The sequence below is a fragment of the Ochotona curzoniae genome, unplaced genomic scaffold (assembly GCF_017591425.1).
Source record: "Ochotona curzoniae isolate NIBS_2020 unplaced genomic scaffold, NIBS_Ocur_1.0 scaffold_2453, whole genome shotgun sequence".
Lineage (NCBI taxonomy): Eukaryota > Metazoa > Chordata > Mammalia > Lagomorpha > Ochotonidae > Ochotona > Ochotona curzoniae.
The window spans coordinates 8,141,977-8,167,477 of record NW_024467094.1 but is presented as its reverse complement, the minus strand read 5'-3'; the positions used below and the strand labels follow the sequence as shown (position 1 = coordinate 8,167,477).

Below are 25,501 nucleotides of genomic sequence, written 5' to 3'. Positions count from 1 at the left end.
TCCAAGGACCCACTGATGTGCCCAAGATCTGCCTCTGGGAGGAGACCCAACAGAGGATCTTTTCTAGGGATGCAGTCCATGCAGGTGAGCACCAGATCCAAGTCAAGAAGCAGCTCTGACCAGGCCAGCTTACACTACCTGCCAGCCTACATGTGGGTCAGGTCTGGAGACAGACCAGGCTTGACCAGTTCACAACATGCACTGGCAGATCTGAGAACCAGCTCAGGGTGTGGGAGGGGCCAGGTCAGGCCGCAACGCCAGCCAGCTCACACTGGGGATGCTGAGATGAGGCGAGCCATGCCAGCCTGGGGTCTGTGGGAACCTGATTTGTGAGCCACAGTGGGTGGGGAATCTGGTGTGGCTCAGTTGGAGAGGCCCAAGTCCTGGGCCCAGCTGCTCAATGGGTGCCAGGTTCATGAGCCTTGTGGATGGGGGATCTGTCGAGCCTCGGGTCACCTGGTCCTGGTCCTTGGACCTGCCTGTGAGCACAAAGGTTAGAGCAGTGGACACAGTTCTTGATGCATATGGAGACTGGCAGCACCATTGGTAGGAGGAGAACAGAGAAAATTGGAAACTATGCCAGAAAACAAGGACAGCAAAAAACTGGGTGAATGGAGACTTGAGGTCGACTACATCAGGCTATTGGACATAGGGATGGCTGTCTCACTCTGATATTGGTGAAATCCACAACATTTCAGAACTATCCAAACCACTCTGTCAGAACCCTCAGAAAATACACTACATCGGGACCCTGTGTTGATATTGGGTGGAGGTTCCCCATCCCTGGGCACTGGCACATTTGGGAGTCTGGTTGTGGCTTCCCTCTTTAACTCTTCCCTTCCCCAAGAGACAAGAAATAGAAAATTTGGAAACAGTGATTTTCACCCCATTCTCCCTAACTCTCAATCCCTCTCAATCCTTCCCACCCAGGTCAACCATGTAATCACCCTCAAAAGTAAAAAAAAAAGAAAACCACCCAAACATGATAAAACAACTACTGCATTCTTATTCTTTGACCCTATCCTCTCCCCCACTTTTTTAAAGATTTGTTAAATTTTATTGCAAGTCAGATATACAGAGGAAGATCTTCCATCTGCTGATTCAAACCTAAGAGGACTCAATGCCTGGAGCTGTACCAATCCAAACCCAGGAGCCAGGACCCAGTTCCAGGTCTCCCACGTGGGTACAGGGTCCCAAGGCCTTGGGCTGTCCTCAACTGCTTTCCCAGGCCACAAGCTGGATGGGAAGTGGAGCTTCCAGGATTTGAACTGGCGCCTATATGAGATCCCAGCATATGTAAGGGAAGGACTTTAGCTGATAGGCTACCAGGCAAGGCCCAATTTTTTTTTTTTAATTTTAAAAATATTCTGTCATCAATTCTGTCTTTGCACTGGATAGTGGTAACTTATACCTTTTGTAAGTGTTTTTTTAGCTACTACAATTATTTTCATAGCTGTACACACTGGCTTAGATCCCTGCCTCCTTCCCAGGGTGCCTGCCTGTCCCAGGTCTGTGTTCACACTCCTCCAGCTGACCCGCCCCAGCCCTAGCTGACTCCTGCTTCTCCCCTAATGCCCCAGTGAAGGCCTGGCCTTGCCCTCCCTCCCTCAACCAGCTGATTTCACTGCCTTAATCCCTGGCCCCATCCCTTTTCCAGGAAACAGTCTGATTTCTTCTTTTTCTAAAACTCATCTTTACTTTTATTATGTAAACCCTTAGTTCTTGTTTCACCTCCATTAGGAAAGAAGAACGCCTCCTCGTCGAGTCCAGCAAGCAGGAAGCTGGGCTTGCTGTGGTGAGGACCTGGGTAGGGTGCCTGGGAGAGCGCCTCCCTACTGCTGTGCAGAGCAGGGGCAGCTTGCTGAGTAGTAGGGCCACAGGCCTGTCCATCTCCACCTGCTGCCCCGGAGTCCTGCTCCACCCTGCCCAGCACAGCATGTGGGCGCCAGGGGTGCTCCCTCATCCCACCAGTCTCCAGGTTCCGTAGCCCCCACCCCACCAAGGTGCCAGGGCAGGTCTCCCTCTGCCTGTGGGTCTTAGCTCTCCAGCATCTGCTCACAGGTGCGGGCCACATCACCGAGCTTGAGGCGGGCATAGTCCACTCGCTTCAGGGCCATCTGACAGTCCTTCCTGCAGGAGTAGCTGGAGCCCTCGTGGGGCTGTCCTGTGGCCACCTGGGGGACAGTTAGCTCTCCTCAGTGGGCACGCTGCTGCCTCTGGCCCATCCCCAGCTTGGCTCTTGACTCGGTCCAGCCCCCACACTGTGAGAGGAAGAAGTGCATCCCTGCCCGGCATCTCCCAAGGCTGAGCCCCAGGAGAGGTGGGGTCTCCCTCCCAGCACCGCACCCAGGCCCACCTGGGTGAGGTAGCGGATCTGGGCCGACAGCTCCGCCTCCACGTGCTGCACCGACGTGGTGAAGGCCGCCGCCTGCCGGTCGAGGAGCCGCTCGTTGGTTTTCTCCTTGGACAGCTCCAGGATGACCGTCCCTGCAGGGGCGGGGAGAGGGCTGACGGCGAGGGGAGGCGCGGGAGAACCCGGCCCCCGTGCCCGCCCCAGGCGGGATGCCCTGCTCCTGGCCCGCGCATGCGCCGAGCCTCCCTCCCTATCCAGGTTGGGCAGGAGCGGTCGGGCCAGTGCGCGTGCGTCCTCGCCTCCCGACTCGCCTTCACCCCCGCCATGCGCTCGTCGCGTCCCCCACCTGCATTCTGAAGGATGGCGCCAATTTCCCTTTCGATGTCCTCCAGGGCGCGAAGCCGCTCGTTGGCCAGGCTGTAGGTGGCCATCGTCCTTGGAGGAACCGAGACCCGGTTTTCTCTTTAGAAACCTTGTGCGACTCTTCAGGGCGGAAGTGCGTATGGTTTCCGCGACTGCGCTGAAGGCGTGCGCGCTCTGACTACAATTCCCAGGATGCTCAGCGCCGTCTAATCCATTTGGTCCACTCACTGAACTACAACTCCCAGGTTTCCCTGCGCCTCCACCGCCGAACCACCAGTGGTAAAAGGACAGGAAACTTCGTTAGGCTGTCCACTTTAGACTTCATGACGCTCGCCCATAGTTACTTCATTCTGTAAGAATATATAAGGGCGTTCAGAGTGATGGAGGGAGTTTTGGAGTGTTTCTTTAATCTGGAGCCACGCGCCCTTTTCACCGTCCTCTGAGGAAAGCTTGACAGTGGTAATGTGTGATTTTTCTCCTCCACGCATTCACCTGACCGTGAGCCCACCCGAAGCACTAACGCGTTATCAGGTCCTAACAGCCTTTCTGCCTTTTCGTTTCTGGCCACCTACGATGCGCAGGGCCATGCGGAGAGGAAGGGGAAGCAGGTAGTTGCTCAGATGGTCGTGAATGGACGTGGTGTTTGAGATCGGCCTGTGTCTGTTCCACCTGGAAGGGGTGATGAGAGGTTGGCTAAAAGGGGCAGCTGCCCGGGGCCAAGCGCGGTCCTGAAGGGTCCAGCGAGAGCGTCAGTGTGGAGTGTGGCGGCCTCGTGTGGACCTTGCTCGGACTGCACAGAAGAGCTGAGTCAGAAAAAAGATTGTGTACTTTGGGAGGCCTTGGAGGATCCTATTTTTTTTTTTTTTTTCAAAGGCAGAGTGACAAACAAAGGAGAGAGAAATCTCCCACCTGCCGGTTCATTCCCCAAATGGTTGCAGCCATTGGGCTTGGGTCAGGCCATACAGATGTGAACCTAGTACTCCAGTCAGCCTCCTAGGGTATTGTACGGACAATCAAGCACCTGGGCTGTCTTCCACCACTTGCTCAAGCAACCAGGTCAGGAGCTGAAAAACTGGAGCTGCCTGGGCCTGAACCAGCGGTAATGGGTTCCCAGGCCATGGCTTTATGTGCTGTGCCACAACGACCACATTTACCCTAATGAAAAGGTCACTCTTAAGAACTAATTGAAGATCATCTGCATGAAACCAGTTTGTTTGGGGGTTTGCAAATTAAGGGAGATGCAGCTAAGCTTGACCAACCTAGCATTTAACCTCACCTTTCACTAAAATCTGAATTAAATAACACTAAGGCTACTTTATTTTTTTATATTTTCACATTATTTCAAAGGCAGAGAGAGAACTTTTGATCAATTGGTTTGTCCCCTGGGTGCCAATGACAGCCAGGGCTGGACAGGATGGAGTCAGATGCTTGGAACTCTACCCGGGTCTCCCAAGGCAGAGGCAGAGACCCAGATGCATCTGGGAAGCTGGAATCAGAAGCAGAGCCAAAACTTAAACCAGTTAATCCCTATGGGATTTAGGTGGCCTGAGTGTTTGTCTCAGTGTATGTATGTATAAAAGAAGGCCAGAACTTCTTTATATGTTAGTTTTTTTTTTTTTTTTAGATTTATTTTTTTTATTATTTTGCTATTGGAAAGGCGGATATACAGAGAGGAGAGAGAGAGAGAGAGGAAGATCTTCCGTCCGATGATTCACTCCCCAAGTGAGCGCAACGGGCCGATACTATGCCGATCCGAAGCCAGGAGCCTCTTCCGGGTCTCCCACGCGGGTGCAGGTTCCCAAAGCTTTGGGTCGTCCTCGACTGCCTTCCCGGGCCACGGGCAGGGAGCTGGAAGGGAAGCGGGGCTGCCGGGATTAGAACCGGCGCCCATATGGGATCCCGGGCGTGCAAGGCGAGGACCTTTAACCACTTGCGCCACCGCGCCGGGCCCTATATGTTAGTTTTTGTTTGTTTGTTTTTTTGTGTTTTTTTTTTTTTTTTTTTGAAAGACACTTCCAGAGCTGAGCTGATCAGGAGCTAGGAGCTTCTTTCAGGCCTCCCACATGGGTACAGGGGCCCAAGAACCTGAGACATCCTTTGCTGCTTTCCCAAGCCATAAGCGGAGAGCTAGATTGGCAGTGGAACAGCACCCATATGGGATGCTGGCACTAAAAGCTGTAGGCTTAGCTTATTCTGCCATGGTGCCAGCCCCACCCTATGGTATTTTTAAAAATGACCAAAGTGGGGCCAGCATGTGGTTTATCAGGTTAGGCATCTGCCTGCTGTGCCAGCATCCCATTTGCATTCCATTTCCAGTTCTGACTGCTCCACTGCCTATCTCACTCACTGCAAATGTGCCTGGGAGAGCAGCGGATGATGGCCCTGCTACCCATGTGGGAAATCTGGATGAGCCTCCCAGCTTCTGGCTTCAGCGTGGCCCAGTCCTGGCTGCTGTGGCCATCTCAGGAGTGAATCAGTGATTAGAAGATCTCTCTTCCTAAATAAATAAAAATAAAACTTTTATTTTTAAAAAAAAAAAGGAGTCACAAAGATAAAGGGAGAAGGGCTAATAACAAAACTTTAGGTGGAAGCTAGACAATGGTCTCTGCTGTAGCAGTGAGGTCAGCCACCCTTGCACATGACTTGGCTGGCCCGAGGCTCCATGGCGTCGTATCCACCTGTCATGAAACTGTTCTCAAATCAGGGAGGTTATTGAAAGCAGCTGGACTACCAGATCTCCCCTTCACATGTGTCCCCTCCCCAGCCCAGCTGCACGCTGAGAGGTTCCTTGGTTAGAAATGGAAAACCCATCTCTAGTGTTAGCTTGGAGGACAGCCGGGCACAGGTGAGGGTGAGTGTTCTAGAGTGGTGGTTTTTAGATGGGGTAGTTTTTACTTTTCGTGACAAATGCTGGACATCTCTCCTCTGGGGGATTTGATGAGTCAAAGGCAAGAATTGAAGATATCATTGCTGGGGGATCTCCAAGGCCATGAGTCAGAGCTCCTCAAAGTGAAACTCAGTGGTTGCTAAGTCCCCCCGTGTGCCTGGGATTTCTCAGCGCCTTGCTCTGAAGCCTGTGCAGACCAGAAAGGAGTTCTAGATGTTTGAGGAAACATTCCATATTAGCTTTGTCATTCCATTAAGTACTCGAGACAAGACTCTTGGGAAGAGGAGGACTTGTTTTGGCTCATAGTTTAGGAGGTTCACAGTCCAAGATTGGGTGGCTGCATTGGTGTGCTGTCCAATGAGGGTGATGGACAGTAGAATGTGTGCCGAGGGAGGACCACGTGGCAAACCAGGAGGATGAGAGAGAAAGGAGGCTTGTTTGTCTTTCCTCTGGATGCGGTCTCTATAAAGCCACCATGACTTAGGCCTGGGGCCTCATCCCAGCAACTAACTGGTACAGTCTCATCACTTAGCAGGGCCCCACTTTTAGAGTGACCACAGTTGGATTAAGTGCCATCACAATCCGGGAATGTGACCCTGGGACTCAAGTCCTTAACACAGTGGAATGCTTCAGAGGACCCCCAAACTATTATCCAGACCAACACTTTTGTTATATGATTTTTAGAAAAAGATTTATTGATTTAGGATTAGAGAAGGAGAGACACCCCAAATGGCTGCAATGGCTGGAGCTGGGCCAGGCCTGAGCCAAAAGCCTAGACCAGGAGCCCAAGCACCTGCACCATCCTTCACATCCTTCACAGTCCTCCCTGTCATCTAGTTGGAAAACCCAGATGAAGCTCTTGGCTCCTGGCTTTGGGTTGGCTCTTAAGTTTTAGAGGGAAATTGTGGGACTCTTGTAGGGAATAAAGCAAACGAAAAGGAATGGCAAAGAAAAGAAAATAAGAATCTGTCCAGGAGTCTTAATTCTAAGGGAGATCACAGGGAAAAATAAGATGAAGAAAGGCCTTGGTTGGTGATAGCATTGTGGCACAGCAGACTAAACTGTCACCTGTGACACTGGTTCATGCTGGCTTGTGTCTCAGCTGCTGCACTTCTGACCCAGCTTCCTGCTCATGCACCTGGGAAAACTGTACAAGATGCCTTAAGTACTGGGGTTCCTGTACCGGGGGTGGGAGATGATACCTGATAGAGGTCCAGTCTCCTGGTTTTGACTTCGTTAGCCACTGTGGCCATTTGGAGAGTGAACCATCCGATGGAAGATTTCTTTCTTTCTCTCCATCTCTCCCTCTCTCTCTGTGACTCTCCCTTTCAAACAAGTAAATATTTTTAAAAGGCAAAAGATTTATATGACCTAAAGAGAAACCAGAGTATATCAAACAAGTAAATATTTTTAAAGAGAGAGAGAGAGAGAGACAGGGTTTGTGTTTGCCCAATGTCATGGAGGAAAATAGACCCACAAAATGGAACACTAGACTCAGAACAACAACAACAAAAAAATGTTTGGCAAAGACTTCCAGAGGGCAAACGACCACATCTGCCGATCGGCCGTAGGAGTAACGGTAGATTTCTCAACAGTCGGCACTGTGAGATGGTGGAGTGACGCCCGCCACATTTGGGGGGAAGAGTTCATCCAACCTTGAAATCTGTACTCTAGCCGGGGTGAGATGAAAGCTGGAAACCAGTGACTCAACTTCAAACTCTAATTTGTTAGAAATGCCGCGCCCTGTTCCTGCCCTAGATACACAGAACCAGTATGTGTGTTTTATGGTGTCCACGCGGTTTGTATGCACAATGAAATCAGAGTTCTGGCTGTAGGGTAGTGTTGTTTGCATTGCTCCCATCCCTGGATGGCACCTGACAGGAGGGTTGGGGGGTGGGGAGAGAATGTGGAGGAGGCCGACCTCTCACAAGCCTGGCTCTTCTCACAAGGTTCCTGCTCTGGAGAAAAGATTTCAGGAGGTATTTAGAGTTTCCCACAGGCAACTCCTCAGTTAAAGTAGGAGAGAGACATTTTTGATATGGGTAAGGTCTTGACATTTTTGATTGATGTTGTGGTACAGCAGGTTAAGTTTGGGCACCCCAGACTGAAGCTCAGGTTCCAGTTCCAGTAGCTCTACTTCCCATCCAGCTTTCTGCCAGTGTGTCTGGGAAAGCGGTGGATGATGGCTTGAGCGCTTTGGCCCCTGGCATCCATGTGTGAGGGCTGAGTGGAGTTCTGGCTCTTGCCCGGCCTGGCCCGGCCCGGCCCAGCCTGGCTGTTGTGGCCATCTGGGGAGAGAACTAGTGGACAAAAGATCGATAGCTCTTTCCTTCCATCTCTCCCTCTCTATTGTTCTGCCTTTCAAATAAATAAGTAAATCTATAAAAAAAAAAACTCTCAGTTTTTTTTTTTATCCTATATGCACCCATTCTTGAGAAGCTAATCATATTAGGCCAAAGAAAGATATGGGAGCTAGGAACGGAGGCCTTCAGCTAAGGCCTTGTGTGTTCCAATCATCAGGTGTCAGGCCAGCAGGTACCAAGAACATCAGTTAGAGGGGTCCAGGAGGGGCTTGCTCATGGAGGTGAAAGAGATGAACATGTTTTGTTTTGAATGGATCACAGGATGTGACTTTTTAGAGAACAGTGTCGGGCTGAATTAGTGATACACTGAGGGAATGAAGAACTGTTTTACATGGTGGTTATTCAAGGAACACACAAAGTTGTGCAAGAAGAGAAAGGTAATCACAACATTCTGTATGACTCAGCTCTAAATAACACTTGCCTAAGCATGGTAGACCAGTTGACATCACTTTCCTGGGTGTATATATGTGGGGCAGCATGGAAAGTGTTCTGTGTAGGGACAGAGGGCAACAGTGAGCCCCGTGCTCATGTGTGTGGTAGTAAGCTGGTCAGCGATGCTGCAGACAAAGACCAAGAGGTAGCCAAAGAAGCATCGAGGCATCGGTGTGTGGCACAGTGTAAATGCCATGGGGGAGGCCCACATCCTAGATCAGCATATCTGGGTTCAAGTCCCAATGCTTGCTGCCTCACCCAGCTTCCTGCTAACACACACCCTGAGAGTCAGCATATGAGGGCTCAAGGGCTTGGCATCTGACCCCTATGTGGAAGACCTGGATTCACTTTGGGGCTCCTGGTTTTGTCTTGAGGGTGCTTGGGGAGTGAACCAATGAATGGATGGAAGATTTCTTGTCTGGTTTTCTGCATGTAAAGTGCTTTTTTTTTTTTTTTTAAGGGAGGTAAAGGTAATTGCCTCTGGGGAGAAAGATACTGGACAAAGAAGAGCCCACTTGTTCTAACACATCTCTCGAAGTGCTGACTCCTTCAGCTGTGTTCATGTGTAACTTTGAAAGTCAAAGGTCAATAAGAAATGAAACATGAGAGAGGAAATAGAACCATACCAGGGGCCTCCTAAAATTCATGGAAAGTGTGTATTATCAACATAACTGGATTTCAAAATTGTTTGCATCCAAGTAAACAATGTTTTCATTCCAGTTTTTCCACCTTTGTTTATTTATTTATTTATTTGCGAGGCGGTGAGAGCTCCATCTGCTGGTCCATTTCCTCAAATACTTTCAGAACCCAGGGAACGTGAATCTGTCCAGGTCTCCCAAGTGTTTATCTACCCACCACTTGAGCTAGCGTCACCTGCTGCCTCCCAGGGTGCATGTTAGCAGGAATTGGCAAAGGGGATCAGGCTGCAACTTAGATGCAGGCGTGCCACTACGGGATGTGGATATCCCAAGTGACATCTGGTCTGCTGTCACAGGTGCCCAACCCCCTGCACCCACTGTCTGACAGCCCTTCGTCCTTCTCTTAGAAAGACTTCCAAGGGGAGAGCTCTTTTCTCTGGCTTCCTCCCCACTCTCTCCATTCTCCCGCCTTTCAGTGCAGGGAGACATGTATGGTTTATGTACCCGTGAAGGCAGAGTGAAGGCAGAGCCAGGAGAGAGACACTGGGAGTGAAGAGAGGGTGGTGGTTGGATGAATCAAGGTCTTCAGTGAGGTGGGAGGGAGCCAGCTGAACTCAGGTGCTGGAAGTCACATTTATACAGTACAGGAAGAAGGCCTTGTGAGCCCAGCTGTGTGGGAGAGTTGGTGTAGATGTCAGTGTTGAGCATGAGAAGATGGGGAACTGAAATCATTCCCTCCTTATTGCCTCATCTTTGAGCGAGAGAGGAGATGCCATTCAGCACAGCAAGGCAGCTCCTCAGTGAGCAGGGTGGGAGCGGGGAGGGCCGTGGCCAGGGGCGTGGAGCGGTTGTCAGGACTTGAGGGCCCGGGTGTACAGGAGATCAATTTTTTTTAAAAAAGATTTATTTATGTTTATCAGAAAGGCAGATTTAGAGAAAGAAGGAGAGACAGAGAAACCTTTTGTCTGCTGGTTCACTCCCCAAGTGACTGCAGTGGCTGCAGCTAAGTCAGTCCAAAGCCAGGAACCAGGAGCTCCTTCCAGGTCTCCCATGCGGGTGCAGAGTCCCAAGGCTTTGGGCCATTCTCAACTGCTTTCCCAGGCCACAAGCAGGGAGCTGGATGGGAAGTGGTGCAGCTGGGTCAAGAACAAGCACCCTGGGCCCGGCGCGGTGGCGCAGTGGTTAAGGTCCTCGCCTTGCACGCCTGGGATCCCATATGGGCGCCGGTTCTATCCCGGCAGCCCCGCTTCCCATCCAGCTCCCTGCCTGTGGCCCGGGAAGGCAGTCGAGGACGGCCCAAAGCTTTGGGACTCTGCACCCGCGTGGGAGACCCGGAAGAGGCTCCTGGCTTCGGATCGGCATAGCATCGGCCGTTGCGCTCACTTGGGGAGTGAATCATCGGACGGAAGATCTTCCTCTCTGTCTCTCCTCTCTGTATATCCGCCTTTCCAATAAAAATAATAATAATAATAATAAAAATAAATCTTAAAAAAAAAAAGAACAAGCACCCACACGGGATCCTGGGGAGGACTTTAGCCACTAAACTATCACACCAGGTCCTACATTAATTTTTTTTAAAATGCGGCATTATTGAAGATACCTGGAGAAGGGGTTGGTGCTATGGCACAGGCAGTCTCATCTTTAGCCTGCAACACTGGCATCCCATATGTGGCCAGTCTGAGACCCAGTTATTCCACTTCTGATCCAGATCCTCTCGAATGGCCTGGGAAAGCAGCAGAAGATGGTACAAGGTCTTGGGCCCCTTCCACCCATGAGGGAGACCCACATGCCTGGCTTGTCCTTGCTGTTGTCCGCCCTGGCTGTTGGAGTGAACCAGTTGGTGAACAATGTCTCTTTCTCTCTTCAAAAACAAAAACAAAGTTATTTTATGATATAGTTCCAAAAGTTCTGAGGCTGCCCATCCACTTCCCATCCAGCTCCCTGCCTGAGGTTTGAGAAAGCAGTAGAGGATGGCCCAAAGGCTTGGGACCCTGCACCTGAGTGGGAGAACTGAAAGAATCTCCTGGCTCCTTTCTTCCACTCTGCTTGACTCCAGCCGTTGTGATCCCTTGGGGAGTGAGCCAGGGGACAGGTGATCTTTCTCTGTCTTTCCTTCCCTCTGTAGATCTATCTTTCCAATAAAAATAAGTCTTTAAAAAACTTTTTTAAAAATCTCTAAACCAAAGGCCTTGTTGTCCAAATGTGTGCTCATTCGAAAAGCCCCAATGTGTAGTCTGCTGTTGAGGCTTCAGAATCCGCAAGGGTGGAGCTGGCCCCGGCATCCTCACCCACCTGGGCTGAGGGGTAAAGAGTGGGATCCTGGGAGGTGGGCTGGGTGCTGGAGTGGAGGGCATGGCTCCACCACACAGGACAGTCCAGCATGTGCAGGGGACACCGGGTCGTCAGTGTCTTTATGCCTGTGGGTAAATAGTGATGTCATTAGCTGTCACACAGGGCACAGGCCTGCGTAAACTGCCCCATATGCGTCATACAGCCTCATTATTGTGCCTGCCCCAGTCCCTCCAGCCGTTCAGTCCCCTTGTCCTGCCCTTCCTTTTTTTTTTTTCTCAATTGGAAAGGCAGATACATAGGAGATACAGAAAGATCTCGTGTCCACTGGTTCACTCCCCAAGTGGCTACAAGGACCAGAGCTGAGCCCATCTGAAGCCAGGAACCAGAAGCTTCTTCTGGGTCTCCCACATAGGTGCAGGGTCCCAAGGCTTTGGGCCATCCTCGACTGTTTTCCCAGGCCACAGGCAGGGAGCTGGATGGAAAGTGGCACACAAACATGAGATCCTGGTGAATGCAAAGCAAGGACTTTAACCATTAGGCTATCATGGCAGGACCCTGCCCTTCCTCTTTACACGTGACCATGCCCTTACTGAGGTACTGTCCCCTGCAGACTCCTCTCCCCACCCCACGTCCTGCTTCTTTCAGTTCTGCACCTAAAGGTCATGTCCTCCAGGGAAATCTTCCAAGTGCTTGCCAGCCCCCGTCAGGGTTGCCTCTCACGTGTCCCTGAAGCCCTAGGACTTCTGTTTTTTTTTTTTTTTTTAATTAAAAAAAATGCATATAGTTTTATTTTTAGTGGAAAGGCAGATATACAGAGAGGAAGAGAGACAGAGAGAAATATTTTCCGTCTGCAGATTCATTGCCCAAGTGGCTGCAATTGCTGGAGCTGAGTCAATCTGAAGCCAGGAGTCAGGAGCCTCTTCCAGGTCTCCCACATGGGTGCAGGGTCCCAAGGCGTTGGGCCATCCTCAACTGCTTTCCCAGGCCACAAGCAGGGAGCTGGATAGGAAGTAGAGCAGCTGGGATATGAACTAGTGCCCATATGGGATCATGGTGAGTGCAAGTCGAGAACTTTAGCCACTAGGCTACTGCAGCAGGCCCTCAGGTGCACAATTGTAGTTGTAATGGAGTCATCAGCAAGGAGTGACTTCATGCTTGTTTTGCTGTTACTGCTAAGTCTAATGCACACAGTAGGGACTCAAGTGCTTTAAAAGGAAAAGCAGAGTGGGCTGGGCAGCAGGGGTGGAAGAAGGCGCTGGCAAAAGTCCCCTGGAACGTGGCTGCCTCCGTCCAGCTCAGGCTGGCTGTGTGCAGCCTGGGGCTTCTGCCAAGTCTGGGGAAGTCCTCAATGACTGTCACCGGAGCTGCCGTCCCTGGAACTTGGGCTGGCCCCAAGCCTTGGCTCCTGCGTCAGAGTGGAAGTCCCAGACTCTCCACGGTGGGGTCATGTGACTTCTGGCTTGGGTGAGACCTGCAGATGTGGCCACCCCCCTACCACCAGCTCACGACCAGGCTGCCGCAGCACATGCCGTGGGTCACAGCAGGTTGCAGTGTGGTCACGGGGGTTACCCGCTCTGCCCTGCCCAGCTGGCCAGCAGCATCCAGTCAGCCACCGACTTACTTATTATTTCCCCCTATAAAACGGGTGCGTTGACTTTGTGGTTTTAACCAAGCAGTGCCCTTGAGTCTGAACTGACCAAATCAAGGCTCAGTGTTTATCTTGGAACACAGGCCCAGCACGGCCATTCAATAAACATTTATTAACGGCCTGTGTGTCCGCTGCCCTGTGGGTGCAGGAAAGCAGCAAGGAGTGTGCCGAACACTCTGACCCATGGCAGTGCGCGCGCACACACACACACACTGCGGCCTAGTAAAAGGTTTATTTTCTTCCTTATGCTCAGAAACAAAGTCACAGCCTTGTCCTCCCCCAGCTCCCCTTCTCCCCAACCAGGCTGTCACTTTGGAGGAACAGGAGGCAGTCAAAAGTGACAGGAGGGGTGCAGTGGGCGAGGCCGTGTGTGGGAGCCCTTCCTCCCCACCGTCCCCTCCTGTTATCGCCCGTCCCCTCCTGTTATCGCCCGTTGGAAAGGTGTAGATATGAACATGGCTTGCCACCCGCCCCTTGGAAGGAAGGGGGTGCTGGGGAGGCAGAGCCATAAGAAATTAATGCCCACGTTGAACCGGAGATGGGTCCAGTACGTATCTCGGGGGAGGGGGTTGTGGGGCAGGGTGGTGGAGGAATGTGCCAGATGGAGGGGAAGGGAAGAGAGCCCAGGCCAGCCCTGCCCCCAGCTACAGTGGTGGGGAGGGTCTTGGTCCAGCCCTCCCACCCTTCTTCCTAGCAGAACTGATCATCGTAGTCATCATCCTTCATCCCTTTCAGCCGCAGGCGGGCAAAGTCCTCGAACACAATGTCGTCGTCGGTGGCATAGCTTGGTGGGAAACAGGAAGGTGTGGGGTGAGAGCCCGGACCCTCTCCATTCAGCACCCAGAGGCCTCACAGTGCTCATGGGACCAGAGGGCTTTGTGGGAAGGGACAGACAGGGGCCTGACGGGTTTGGGCTTCTCAAACTGCCACTTCAAATCTCACCCTAGCCCAACCCCGGGGGGGGGGGGGGAAGATGATGAACAAACCCCAAAGCCAGGAGGAGGCTTGGGTGTTAGGAATGACCGTCCAGAGACAGACAATGGGAAAAGGCAGGGAGACGAGTTCCTTACTTGGTGTCAAATTCGATGAGGTTGGTGTCCACAGGGACATCTGTCTCGGGAACCGCTAAGGGGAGCAGGAGAGGGGGTAGGCGTGTGGGTGGGAGGGGGCTTCAGGGAGGACCCACTCTTTTCCACCAGTCCAGCTTCAGGCCTTCCACTGGGGGGAGGGGGGCCCTGGGGCTGGTGCGGGAGGGGCAGAGAGGGTGTGCTCACCTGACTGGGGTCTGGGCAGGGTGATGTGGTCATGGGGTTTGGGGTGCATAAGGACAAAAGGCAGCTCCACGGAGACGTCCCTGGGCAGGGGAGAGGTGGCATGGACAGCATGATGACCGTGATGACGACAATGATACAGGTAAATGGCGACGCCGCCCTGCCCGGGCTCCCCCGTCACACTCACCCGCCTCGAGACACCACCAGCTTCACTTTGACCCTGTAGGACACCAGGATGCCCAACACCTCCTTGTTGGCTCCTTCCTTCACACTGCAGATGGAGAGGGGAGAGAGTCAGGTCATGGGCCCTCCCTCCAGGCCCCCACCAGGAATTTGAGCAGGACAACAAACTTGTACTAACCATGGGGAAGATCACACAGGATCCCCCGCTCGTCCCCTCCTATGGCTTCTCTCTTTCTGTCTCTCACGTGCAGTGAAAAGACAGCCAGCCCTATATGTCCTGCTCTCCATCAGGCACCAAGCTTGCCTCTTGCTCCTCTCCTTGCATCTCTGTCACTCGCTGCTGCCCTCCAGCCCTGGAGTCTGTGGTTGTGTGCTTTGGGCAGTTCAGACAACAGTGCCAGGGGGGCTTGCCTACAGCCCTGAGTGGTGCAGGGGACTCAGGCTGCCCACTGCCCATGGGCCCAGCAGCCCTCACAGTTCTCCATTTGCCTGCCCCGTTCTGCCCTGTGTGAGGCTTCAGTCCTGACAGGTTCCCTTCCCTGCACATGTGTGTCACTTGCTGCCTCTGGGCCCACACTAGGAGGCCTTCTGGGTCCAGACGAGAGCTCCCTCCAATCCCCTTTCTTGCTGCTTCTCCTCAACGCTTGTCACTAACCCTGTTCCGTAGTATAGCATGCCTTCCCTTAGGTCAAGAGAATTTGTGGGTCTCTCCCACCCTTGGCACCTGGCTGGTATCGCTGGTAGAACTGCCCCCCTGCCAGCAGAATGGTGCGTCCCACACTCACATGGTACTGGATGCCAAGTTGGTATCCTCGTGCTTGAGCTTGCCGTCCAGGGCAAGGCCACGCTTCTCCCGGTTGTCACTGAGCAGTGGGGTGATGGTGTACACCTTGCAGAACGTGGAACTGGGGGACACCTGGTCGCTGGGAGCAGGGCAGGCACAGAACAGTCTTACAGGGGCCTGGAGCATGGGGTAGTCAAGGCCAGCTTCCTGTACCCCCAACCCTAGCAGCATCTCCCTCCTCTGGGCACAGGTCCTGGAGGAAGTTTAGGCTCCACTTGCCCAGGAAGGGGAGGGGCCCGAGCTGCCTGGTTGTGCAGGGAGGAGCCCCATCTCTCCACACTCACCCAGTCCCTGCTTCTGCCCTGAGGGTAGGACCCAGGGAGGTACTCACTCCTGTTCGAGCTGGGCCACGGGACACTTGTACTGGGCAGTGCTGAAGAGGCAGATGTCGGCGTACTGTCTCACTGTGGGACAGGCGAGATCAGGCTCAGAGCTCTGCCACCACCCCTCCTCCTGGTAGCAGGAAGACCAAGGCCAACCTGTGGCAGCCTGCACCCCATGCACCCCAAGGCAGGGATCCCTCACCCTGGGATGTGGCCTGGGCAGGATCGGGCACACTTGAGGCAGCGACACCCGCCTCCCCCAAGGACCCCTTCCAGCCCCCACCTCCTACCAGAGACTTTGATCTTCTTGACGGTCTTGGTAGAGTTGTTGGTGACATGGACGTTGACATTGAGGGGCTCCCCGTGGTAGTACAGCTTTGGAAGAGAGGGGTACCGTGAAGCCCCTCCTCCAATGTTAAGGTCACATGGACACCCTGCCCCCAGTAGCTGGGGCCACCTCCTTGGAAAGCATCCTCTCCATGAGCTAATCCAGCACCCCCCTCAGCCCTCTCAGGCCCCAACCTGCCCTGTGGCACCTGCGTCACCCTCTCACACCTCACCTCCTTGTCCAGGGAAGCCTCAAGGTGCAGGGACCGGTCAGACATGAGGAAGTGGCGTGTGGTTTCGGCTGACGGCTGGGGGCCGGGCTTCTCGGGGGCAAACTGCACCTTGCGGATTACCAGGCGCACCGAGTTCCTGGGGGTGGGGGGAGGAAGGGGTGAGTCTCATCAAGCAGAAGCTGCTAGCCCCCACCTCCCACAGGAGCTGGGGGGGGGGGGCTGCAGGGTGCAGGGCAGGAGCAGCCCAGCTGTGCAGGAGGCGGCTGGCTTCCCTCACCTTTTGTGGCTTTTCTCTTCTAACGATTTGGCACAGAAGGCTCGAATCTCGAAGTCTACCCCGCAGGCCTGGGAGGGGAGAGGTGGCCTCTGACCCAGACTACTGTCACCCTTCCCCTCCACACACTTCTCTTCCTCCTTCCTCCCAGGCAGATCTGAGGAATGCCAGGGTCTAGGTCTTTCTGCTCTGCTTCCCAGGGGCCTGGCACCTGACAGATGCTTGGTCACATGCAGGCCAAGAGGGTAGGGGGCAGAGACCAAACCCCACGGTCCCCACCCTCCCGCAGCGAACACAGCCTTAGCCTCAGCCCCAGTTCCCCTCCAGCTCAGCTGTGGCCTGCTACCACCTTCTTCCCCCATCTCCTCCCACCAGGCCCCCTCATTCTGTACCTTCCCTGTGTCTTCCGGTCCCGGCTGCAGTGTTACGGAGCAGGGTAGGTTCTGGGGTATCTGCCACAGGGGAGAGGAAGCGGTTTTAGTCTCTCCAGGGAGGGCTCCATCTTCCTCCCACTTTCACCTTCAGAAGCTCTAGAGAGGTCCCCCAGGGATGAGAAAGGAAGGAAGGGACCCTGGTGAGGAAGCCAAGTTCAGGGCTTCTGGGCTACAGGGTGACCCCAACAGGAGTGGGGCTGGGGTCTCTGCCTGTGTCTTGGGGATCTGTCCCCTCAATGCCCCACTCCCAGATCCTTTGCCCTGTCCAGGTGGGGGGAGGAGGAGGCATCCTCACCGTGAAGAAAAAGGGGTGTGCGTGCTGGCCCAGCTTCCTCAGCAGCCGGTCCTGCAGGCGGGTGGGGGGCCGGGGCGGGTTGGGCATTGGGGGGAAGGCCTGATAGGTGGCGATGAACAGGTCTTTGCGGAAGGACAGGCCCAGCACGTCCAGGTCTTCCCGGCCATAGCGAAAGGCGCAGGTGAGAGTCACAAACACTGGCAAGGAGGGGCATGGTGAGGTTGGTCAGGGGCCTCAGTCCACCCTTAGCCCCACCATTCCCAGCAGTGCCTGGCAACTTCCTCAGTCCCTAGGAACATCACAAGAATCTTAGCTTCTGCCTCAGTTTCCCCCACTTCCAATGGCAGCCTGCTTCACCACCTCACTTCCCTGGGGGACCCTGGACTTTGGGGGAGGGCAGTACCTTTGCGGTCCTTCAAGTAGTCAGGGTCCACCAGTACCACACCATCTGGGAAGGGACACACGGGCTGCAGCTCTCACCCACTCCAGCCCTGCCCTGCCCCAGGCTGTCTGGAGCCCACCCACCTGCCCTTCCTATCTGGGCAGACTCACCTACAGGGTCCACTTTGTCCAGGTGATCCACAAAGTCCCGCTTGCCCAAGTACACGGTGAGCTGAGGGGGGTCAAGGGGTCACAGGGAAGATCAGGGAGGACAGTGGCAGCCTGTCAGAGCTGCCCTTCCCCCAGTGGCTGCCCTGTCCCCTTGCCCCAGGCTCCCAGTGGTGTGCCAGGCAGGGTATGTATGTGGGACTGCTTTTACATAGCAGCTCCCTAACCTCTCATTATGCCTGCCTACCATCGTGTGTGTGTGTGTGTGTGTGTGTGTGTGTGTGTGTGTGTGTGTGTGTTTGTCCTCAGGGAGGACTCAGCCCAGCCAGCCCCCTGGGATTCCCCAGGGACCCTGGGATAAACAGCCCAGTGCCTAGGGCAGGCTGTTAACCTTGCCCAGGCATCCTAGGTTGGCTCCTGTGAGGCCTGTCACTTCCGGGCTTTTCCCCTGGGGCTAGCTTAGGGATCCAGACCCCATGCAATCCCTCGTAGCCCCATGGTGGTGGCCAGTGGGCTCTGGCAACTGCGGCCAGGCAAGGGCTTCGGGCCGGCAGGAAGTCCTCAGCTTATCTGGAAGCTGTCCCAAGAAGTGGGGTGCTAAGGTTGGGGATGGTCCAGGGGCAGACTTGATCCCACATCAGGTGGGGGGATAACAGGGGAGGTCAAAGGGGTAAGTACCATGGGAGACTCACCTTGCAGTTAGGGCTGGACTTCTTGAAGACCCTAATAAAACAGAAAGGGAAATCCCATTGCCTCCTTCAGTTTTAGCAGGGATCCGCACCCTTCCCCTGTAGGCCTCAGCCCCGCTCCCGCTACCTCCATGGTGCACACATGGTGGTTCCTTGGAGCTGTTTGCCAGAGCCAGTGCCCTTCCTCTTGTCCCATCTTTCTTTCCCCAGTCCCTGCCCAGGGATGGCTCCTGGCTGCTTCTAGGAACCACCAGATTTCCCAGGGGCCCTTCCACCTGGGCTCCAGCTCCAGGGATCACTTAGCAAGTGCCAAATGCAACCAACGACCAGCTGTGGCCTTTGTCTCCCAGGGTCACTATCCAGGTCTGATCCTTAACTACGGACTCTTTCCATGCCACAGCTTCTAATCCTAGTATGTGTCTTGCGGGGCCCAGCTTGGAAGCTGCCATCCAGGCTCTGGGCCCTCCTCTTTCTGGGTTCCTGTCACATCTTATTTATGTTGCGCTGGTGCTGTGAGAGCACCCAGAGCTGTGAGCTGTGCCTCCTGCCTCCCTCCTCTTCACCCTGGGAGACCTCAGGGGCACCCCCTTCTGGCCCCCCAAAGCCTAGCAGCCACTGTTTCAGTTGCACCACCTCATTTAGCAGTCAACAGCTTGTCGGGGTGTGGGGGTGCTAAGCACTCCATCTCTCAGGGGAGGAAACTGAGGCAGGGAGTGGTCAGCTACTATGTCCAAGGTCATAGGCAGAGGGAACGGGAAGCTTGGGTACTAGCCGAGGCAGTCTGGCCTGGAGCCCAAGAGTTCTTCAGGGCCGTGCTGTCACACCTGCCACAAGTGTCAGGAGCATCCATTAGCAGTCTGTCCCACCAAGGGGGGGCGGTTTCTTCACAGTTGCTCAAATAACCTAAACCCCCACCTCTCTCTGGGAGAAGAGGGCAGAGTTCTGGCCATGTGTGGGGCTGTTCTTCGAAGCAGTACCTCACTCATTCCCATCCACTTGGCCTCAGCTGCCCGCTGGAAAGGGGCCCATCTAGACAGTAGACTGAGAGTCGGCTGCCTGGCCCTTCCCTCCTCCAAATCCAGCACCCCAGTTGCTGCCAGAACAACTCGGCTCATCCCTCCTTCCCCATCCAAGCTGTCTGAGGTCAGAGGTCCCCCGGCTATAAGGTGGCCCCTCAGGAGGGGGGAGCTCTGATATAGCCCTCCCCACCTCTCCATCCCATCCATCTTTGCTTCTGGTCTTCCTCCTCATTCCAGTGCCTCCACCCACTTGGAGCCCTGGCAAAGGGCTGGGCCTGCAGCCCCCAGGGCTGCCCAGTAGAGTGTGACTCCAGGGCAGTGACGCGGAGCCACCTCAGAGTACCTGCCCTTTGGATCCTGACCCGCTGTGGGGCTGGGAGGAGCCATGTGCTTGTGCTTGGGGCCGCCCAGGGAGCTAGCGTGGGAATGACCGGGGAGGTGCCCCGTGCAGGGTGATGGGGGCAGCCCAAGCAGATGCCCCTTCGCACTTCCTCCTATTCTCTCCGTTTCCTGAGGGCCACAATTTGATGGGGGCGGGGGTGGTGGAGTGGGTGGTGGTGGTGGTGGTGGTGGTGGTGGTGGAGGGAATTGTGCTAAGTCAGCAGTCCGTCTTTGGCCTGTCCATCCCCCCTCCCAACCACATAGCGGAAATCGGGGGCCTCCTCCAAGCCCATGACTTCCCCTTTCTCTGGAGGTGTGTGACCCCTGATCCAGGACACCCATCTCCCTTCCCTCGGATGCTCCGTGGCTCCCTGGGTTCCCTGACTTAGTGTTTGGGGTTCAGAGACCCGAGCATGGTGGGGAGGTGGAGGGAGCTCTTGATGGAGAGGGGCTGTCTGAGCCTTAGCTTTTCTGTGGCTCCTGCTCCCCTGGGACCCAGGTATTCACTCCTTGCTCAGCCACCCCCAGTGGCACCCCTAGGAGGTATTGGGTCACAACAGGAAGTGGATTTTGCTAGAGACCAAAAAAAAAAAAAGAACTTGGGGTATCAGTGGAAGGAAGGAGATTGCACAGAAAACATCCGGGGAGTGGATGCGTGGCTCTCGGCAGATACTTCCCTCACACCCTCAGCACCCCCCCAGGAGAGATGCAGCCCAGGTGGGTAGAGGGTCGCTACTTATTTGCTGCTCCGGGCAACCTAGGGGCTGGCAGAAGTTTCGGTTCTCCTCGGGACAGGTGGAGGCAGCCCGATCGCCTATGCCTGCAAGGGTATGGGACGGGATTCCCAGGGATTGTGCGCTAATCTAAAAGGGAAGCAGGAGAGCTCCCTTTTGCCAGCACCAAGCCTCTCCCAACAGGACCCTCGGGACCACTCGGCCACCTGCTCCTGCTGCCTCCTACACTGCAGCCTGCACGGGAGAACCTGGGTATCCGAACCCCTCCATCCCTGGGAGAACCCCGAAGCCTGTCTGCTGCTCCCCTCAGGCCTTGCTCTCTGCAAGGGCCCATGCATGCATCCCCCACCCCGCCTCGTTTTCCTCGAGGACCCAGACGTGGGGTTCCCGATGGCTGCCCCCTTGGGACCCAGGCGTCCGGCCCCCAGCTTCTCTCCCCGGTGTCCTTGTGGCGGAGATCCTCTCTGCAGCAGTCCTCTGAGTCGCAGGAGCCCCCCACACCCGTGTGCCCAAACCCAGACCCCGCCGTTCGGCCCCACCTCCCTTACCTGGTGCCCGGCTTCTCCCCCATGGTGCGCGCGGCCGCCCGGTCCGCGGCTCGCTCGCAGCCTCGGCGCCCGCTGCCAGGTCCTGCTCCTCCCCGCGCCACTGCGCACGCGCGCCCTCCCCCCGCCCTCTCCGCCGAGGCACGCGCTGTGATTGGCTCCGCTTCCACCTTCCGCCGCTCCGCGTCCCCGGCCCCGGGGAACGCTCCTCCCTGCGCGCGCCGCGGTCCCCCACTCCTGCTGTCCCCGCCCACCTCCCCCGCGCTGCCGCAGAGCCTTAGGAGCTGATTGGGCCCGTCAAACAAGAAGCCCGCCCCCAGGGGATAAAGCGCTTTGATTGGCTCCCGGGGTCCAGCAGCCTGTAGGGCTCCCCTCCCCTTTGTTTGCGTTCTCGGGTGGTGTCGGGGATGGCGGGGGCGGTGGATTCGGCGCCCGCCGTCTGGGCAGGAGGGTCGGGGGTGCTTCCGTGGCGGGGCTCGCTGCTCGCCGGCTCACCCCACAGTTTGCGGCCCTCTGGGCCTCCCTCCCGCTTTGTTGTGCTGTCTCGACGCCCCCTGCTGTCCACCTTGGGGTTTTTGCAGGGTGTGTAATTTGTCTTAATATCCACCCACGGGTCCAGCTAACATCCATCCATCCATCCATCCACCCACCTGCCCCTATTTGCTGCTAGTCACCAGACCAATGCCATGGGGACACGCATGAGTGATCACAGCCCCTAACATCCTGGTACAGCCTGGGAACGCATGAGCAGGTATTAGGAACTCAGGAATGCTATAATAGAGGTGTGACTCAGAAGACAAGTCGGCTAACTGCGCTTGGCCAGCGCGGGGGTGGAGCGAGTGCAAGCTGTCCAGGGGAAGGGAAATTTGAGGACAGTCGTCCTGCAGAATGGGCAGAAGGAGGAGAGAAGCAAGGCAGACACAGCCTTGTTCTGAAGTGTCTGTAGCGGCGAGACAGTTTCTTGAGATCATCTTTAGGGGTCAGATATAGGCCTTGATCGCATGAGCACTGACGTTCTCCCTCAGTTCTCTCACCACCGTCCAAGCTCCCGGCTCGGGATTCTCAAGCTTTCGACCTTGCCTTTCTCTTATACTTATGAATTGCGTAGATTCCACACTGAGCCCTGACCAAAGCCTTCTGGCCAGAATGTTGACAAGATCTGTATGCAAAGTGCTTTGGGACTGAAAGGAACTGTAGCCTGCGTGACATGACATCTATATTAAAACACTGCTACAAACACAATTGTAGAAAGATTTTGAAGGTGGCCAAAGGGGCTGGCACTGCAGGGCAGCAGGTTCAGGCACCACTTGGGACATCCACATCTGAGTGCGGGGATCTGCTGTTGCCTCTGCTTCTGATCTACCTTCCTGCTAATGTGACTGAGAAGTAGTGGCCATGGCCCCACTGCTCTTTCCCTCGTGGGTGGAGGGCCTGGCTCCTGGCCCCTATTTTTGGCCTGGCCAGTTCCAGATGGTGGACACTGGGGGAGTAAACCAGTGGAGAGCAGAGGTTTTTTTCATCTTTGCTGTCTTTTCTCTTTGTTCTGCCTTTTCAATAAATGAGAAAATGATGTGCCTGATGCTGTGGCAAGGCAAGTTAAACCACTGCTTGCAGTGCTGGCATCCCATGTCAGCACTGGCTCAAGTCTCAGCTGCTCCACTTCCCATTCAGCTCCCTGCACCTGGGAAAGCAGCAGAGGATGGCCCAAGCACGTGGGCCTGTGTACTCAAGTGAGAGATCTGCAAGAAGCCCCCTGGCTCCTGGCTGTCCCCTGCTTTTGTGGTCATTTGGGGAATGAACCAGCAGATGGAAGATCTTTCTTTCTGTCCACCCCTGTCCCCTATAATTCTTCAAGTAAATAAATCTTTTTAAAAACGAGCAAATACATATAAAATATAAGAAAGGATAAGATACATCATATTTTGTATGTGAACAAAAATCTCATAGTAAAAATGTTATTTCTCCCCAAATTATCCATAAACTTAATACTGTGTAAAAAAATGTCAACAGGGCTTTAAGGAAAACTTGGTTCCAACCATAATTCAAAGAATCAGTTTTCAAGTATAGCCAGAACAATTCTGAACAAAGTCAAGCTTGCATTTTTTCTTATCTATTGTGCTTCAGCAATAAACACTGTGCTCCTGGTACAGTGGGTGAGATGAGTCAAGCCCTGAAAAGGAGTGGAATGTTGGACACAGTCACAGAGAAGGGGTGGGACAGCCGGCTGGCCACTGGAGGAGGACATGTCACATCTTAAATCATGTCCAGGTGGATTAAAGATCCACACACATATAAAAAGCTATAGAAGTAGCAGAAAAAATATAGAAGACTTTTTGGGGGGTGGTAATTTTGGGGGCTGGGAAACTTCCCAAGATATTAGACAGCTTAGACTTCACTGTATTTTCCATATGTCTAATGTTGTTCCAAGCATTTTACAATCATCAACTCTTTATTCAAAAGATTTGTTGTTTATTTGAGAGGCAGAGTGACACACGGACACACAGACAGAGAGAAAGAGAGATCTTCCACTCACTGATTCATGCCCTAAATGGCTGCAATGGCTGGAGCTAGTTAAGGCTGACGCCAAGAACCAGGAATTCCATCCTGGTCTCCCATGTGGGTGGTAGGGCCCCAAGCGTTTGGGCCATCTTCTGCTGTTTTCTCTGGCATATTAGCAGGGAGCTGGATTGGAAGTGGAGCAGCTGAGATTTGAACTGACATTCTGCTGTACGATGCAAGCTTAATGCACTGTGCTGCAACACTGGCCTGAGATATCAATTCATTTAGTCCTCTCTAACCCCTGCATGAACATTCTGTAGCTATCTCCCAGATGGAGAACCTAGCAGCAGGTGAAACTGTCATTTAAACCCAAAGACTGCACCTTGAATCACAGAACTTTCTTCAAAAAGACTGAGATTTTTCAAAAATTCATGTAAAAGGGTGAGTTGGTTAAAAATAAAAATTTTGTAACGTAGTAGATAAAAACAATTTCTCATATTACAAAGTGTTCCTAAATTTAATAAGATCAGGGCAATCAACAGAGTAAGAGAATGGGTGGGAGACATGAAAGCTAAACTAACTGAAAAGAAATACAAGGAACAGTAGTATATGTAATGGGATGCACCTCCACCTGCAGCTCTGGCATCCCATGTACGGGCTGGTACCAGTCCAGGCTGCTCCACTTCTAATCCAGCTCCTTGCTTATGTTCCTGGGAAGGTAGCAGAAGCTTACCTTAGTGTTTGGAGCCATGCTCTCACTTGAGAGACTCAGATGAAATTCCTGGCTCTTGGATTCAGCCTGTCTCAGTCTTGGCTGTTGTGTCGATTTGGGAAGTGAATCGGTGGATGGAAGATTCTCTTTCTGTAACTCTGCCTTTCAAATAAACAAAAAATAAATCTTGAGCCTGGTGCAATAGTCTCATGGCTAAATCCTTGTCTTACATGCACTGGGATTCCATACAGATACCAGTTCGTGTCCTGGTGCTCCACTTCCCATCCAGCTCCCTGCCTGTAGCTTGGGAAAGTAGTGGAGAATGGTTCAAAAGCCTTGGGACCTTGCACCCACATGGGAGACCCGGAAGAAACTCCTGGCTCCAGGCTTTGTGTCAACTCAGTTCTGACCATTGCAACCACTTGGGGAGTGAAACAGGGAATGGAAGATCCGTATGTCTCTAAATCTGCCTTTCCAACAAAAATGAATAAATCTTAAAAAAAAATGAATCATATAGGGCCTGGCACAGTAGTCTAGCAGCTAAACTCCTTGCCTTGAACATGCTGGAATCCCATATGGGCACCGGTTCTACTCCTGGCAGCCCCACGTCCCATCCAGCTCCCTGCTTGTGGCCTGGGAAAGCAGTCCTGGACGGCCCAAAGCCTTGGGAGCGTGCATCCATGTGGGGACCTGGAGGACGTTCCTGGATCCTAGCTTCAGATCGGAGCACTGACCATTGCAGCCACGTGGGAATTGAATCATCTGAAGCAAGATCTTCCTCACTGCATACCTGACTTTGTAATAAAAATAAAAACAAATCTTAAAAAAATAAAATCATATAAATGTACCTTTTGTTTTAATTGGAAAGGCAAATCAGATATTATGCAGAGGACAGATAGATACATCTTCCATTTGCTGGTTCACTCCCCAAATGGCCGCAATGACAGAGCTGAGCCGATCTGAACACAGGAGCCTGGAGCTTCTTCCAGATCTCCCATGCGGGTGCAGGATTCCCAAGGCTTTGGGCCGTCCTTGACTGCTTTCCCAGGCCTCAAGCAGGGAGCTGCATGGGAAGTTGAGCATCCATTACGGAAGAGCAGAGCTCCAGCAACTGCGGTCATTTAAGGAGTGAACCAGCAGACAGAAAGCTCTTTCTCTGTATTTCTTCTCTGTAAATCTACCCTTTAAAAAAAAAGCTAAAATTCCGAGGTCT

General features: G+C 53.7%; 2 protein-coding genes across 8 annotated transcripts; both read right to left on the bottom strand.

Annotated features, from left to right (window-relative positions):
- Positions 1-1,658: 1,658 nt before the first annotated feature.
- Positions 1,659-2,841, bottom strand: MED11 (mediator complex subunit 11). Its single transcript, XM_041000733.1, has 3 exons — positions 2,700-2,841; positions 2,357-2,487; positions 1,659-2,174 (listed from the first exon to the last, which is right to left on the bottom strand). Exons 1-3 carry the CDS (start codon positions 2,782-2,784, stop codon positions 2,037-2,039), a joined length of 354 nt encoding a protein of 117 aa, XP_040856667.1. The 5' UTR covers positions 2,785-2,841; the 3' UTR covers positions 1,659-2,036.
- A 10,352-nt stretch (positions 2,842-13,193) lies between these two features.
- ARRB2 (arrestin beta 2) lies at positions 13,194-21,184 on the bottom strand. Of its 7 annotated transcripts, none has more exons than XM_041000550.1 (15): positions 21,081-21,184; positions 18,402-18,432; positions 17,713-17,773; positions 17,564-17,608; positions 17,161-17,357; positions 16,824-16,883; positions 16,435-16,502; positions 16,158-16,293; positions 15,888-15,972; positions 15,606-15,678; positions 15,216-15,353; positions 14,435-14,518; positions 14,251-14,330; positions 14,047-14,101; positions 13,194-13,760 (listed from the first exon to the last, which is right to left on the bottom strand). In XM_041000550.1, the coding sequence occupies exons 1-15, from the start codon at positions 21,101-21,103 to the stop codon at positions 13,667-13,669; spliced, it is 1,230 nt and encodes a 409-aa protein (XP_040856484.1). In that variant the 5' UTR covers positions 21,104-21,184; the 3' UTR covers positions 13,194-13,666. The 7 variants fall into 7 exon arrangements, with proteins under 7 accessions (XP_040856484.1, XP_040856483.1, XP_040856487.1 ...); XM_041000549.1 differs by having other exon boundaries at positions 14,047-14,137; positions 21,081-21,169; XM_041000553.1 differs by lacking the exon at positions 17,564-17,608.
- Positions 21,185-25,501: the final 4,317 nt, after the last annotated feature.

Excerpts from the sequence above, each read along its gene's own strand:
- MED11 (XM_041000733.1), bottom strand. The coding sequence starts at position 2,784 with ATGGCCACCTACAGCCTGGCCAACGAGCGGCTTCGCGCCCTGGAGGAC. Across the intron at positions 2,488-2,699 it reads CGCCATCCTTCAGAATGCAG|GGACGGTCATCCTGGAGCTG; the intron begins GTGGGGGACGCG and ends CCGCCCCTGCAG. Across the intron at positions 2,175-2,356 it reads AGATCCGCTACCTCACCCAG|GTGGCCACAGGACAGCCCCA; the intron begins GTGGGCCTGGGT and ends ACTGTCCCCCAG.
- ARRB2 (XM_041000549.1), bottom strand. The coding sequence starts at position 21,103 with ATGGGGGAGAAGCCGGGCACCAG. Across the intron at positions 17,358-17,563 it reads CTACTTGAAGGACCGCAAAG|TGTTTGTGACTCTCACCTGC; the intron begins GTACTGCCCTCC and ends CCTCCTTGCCAG. Across the intron at positions 14,519-15,215 it reads AACTTGGCATCCAGTACCAT|TGTGAAGGAAGGAGCCAACA; the intron begins GTGAGTGTGGGA and ends CTCCATCTGCAG.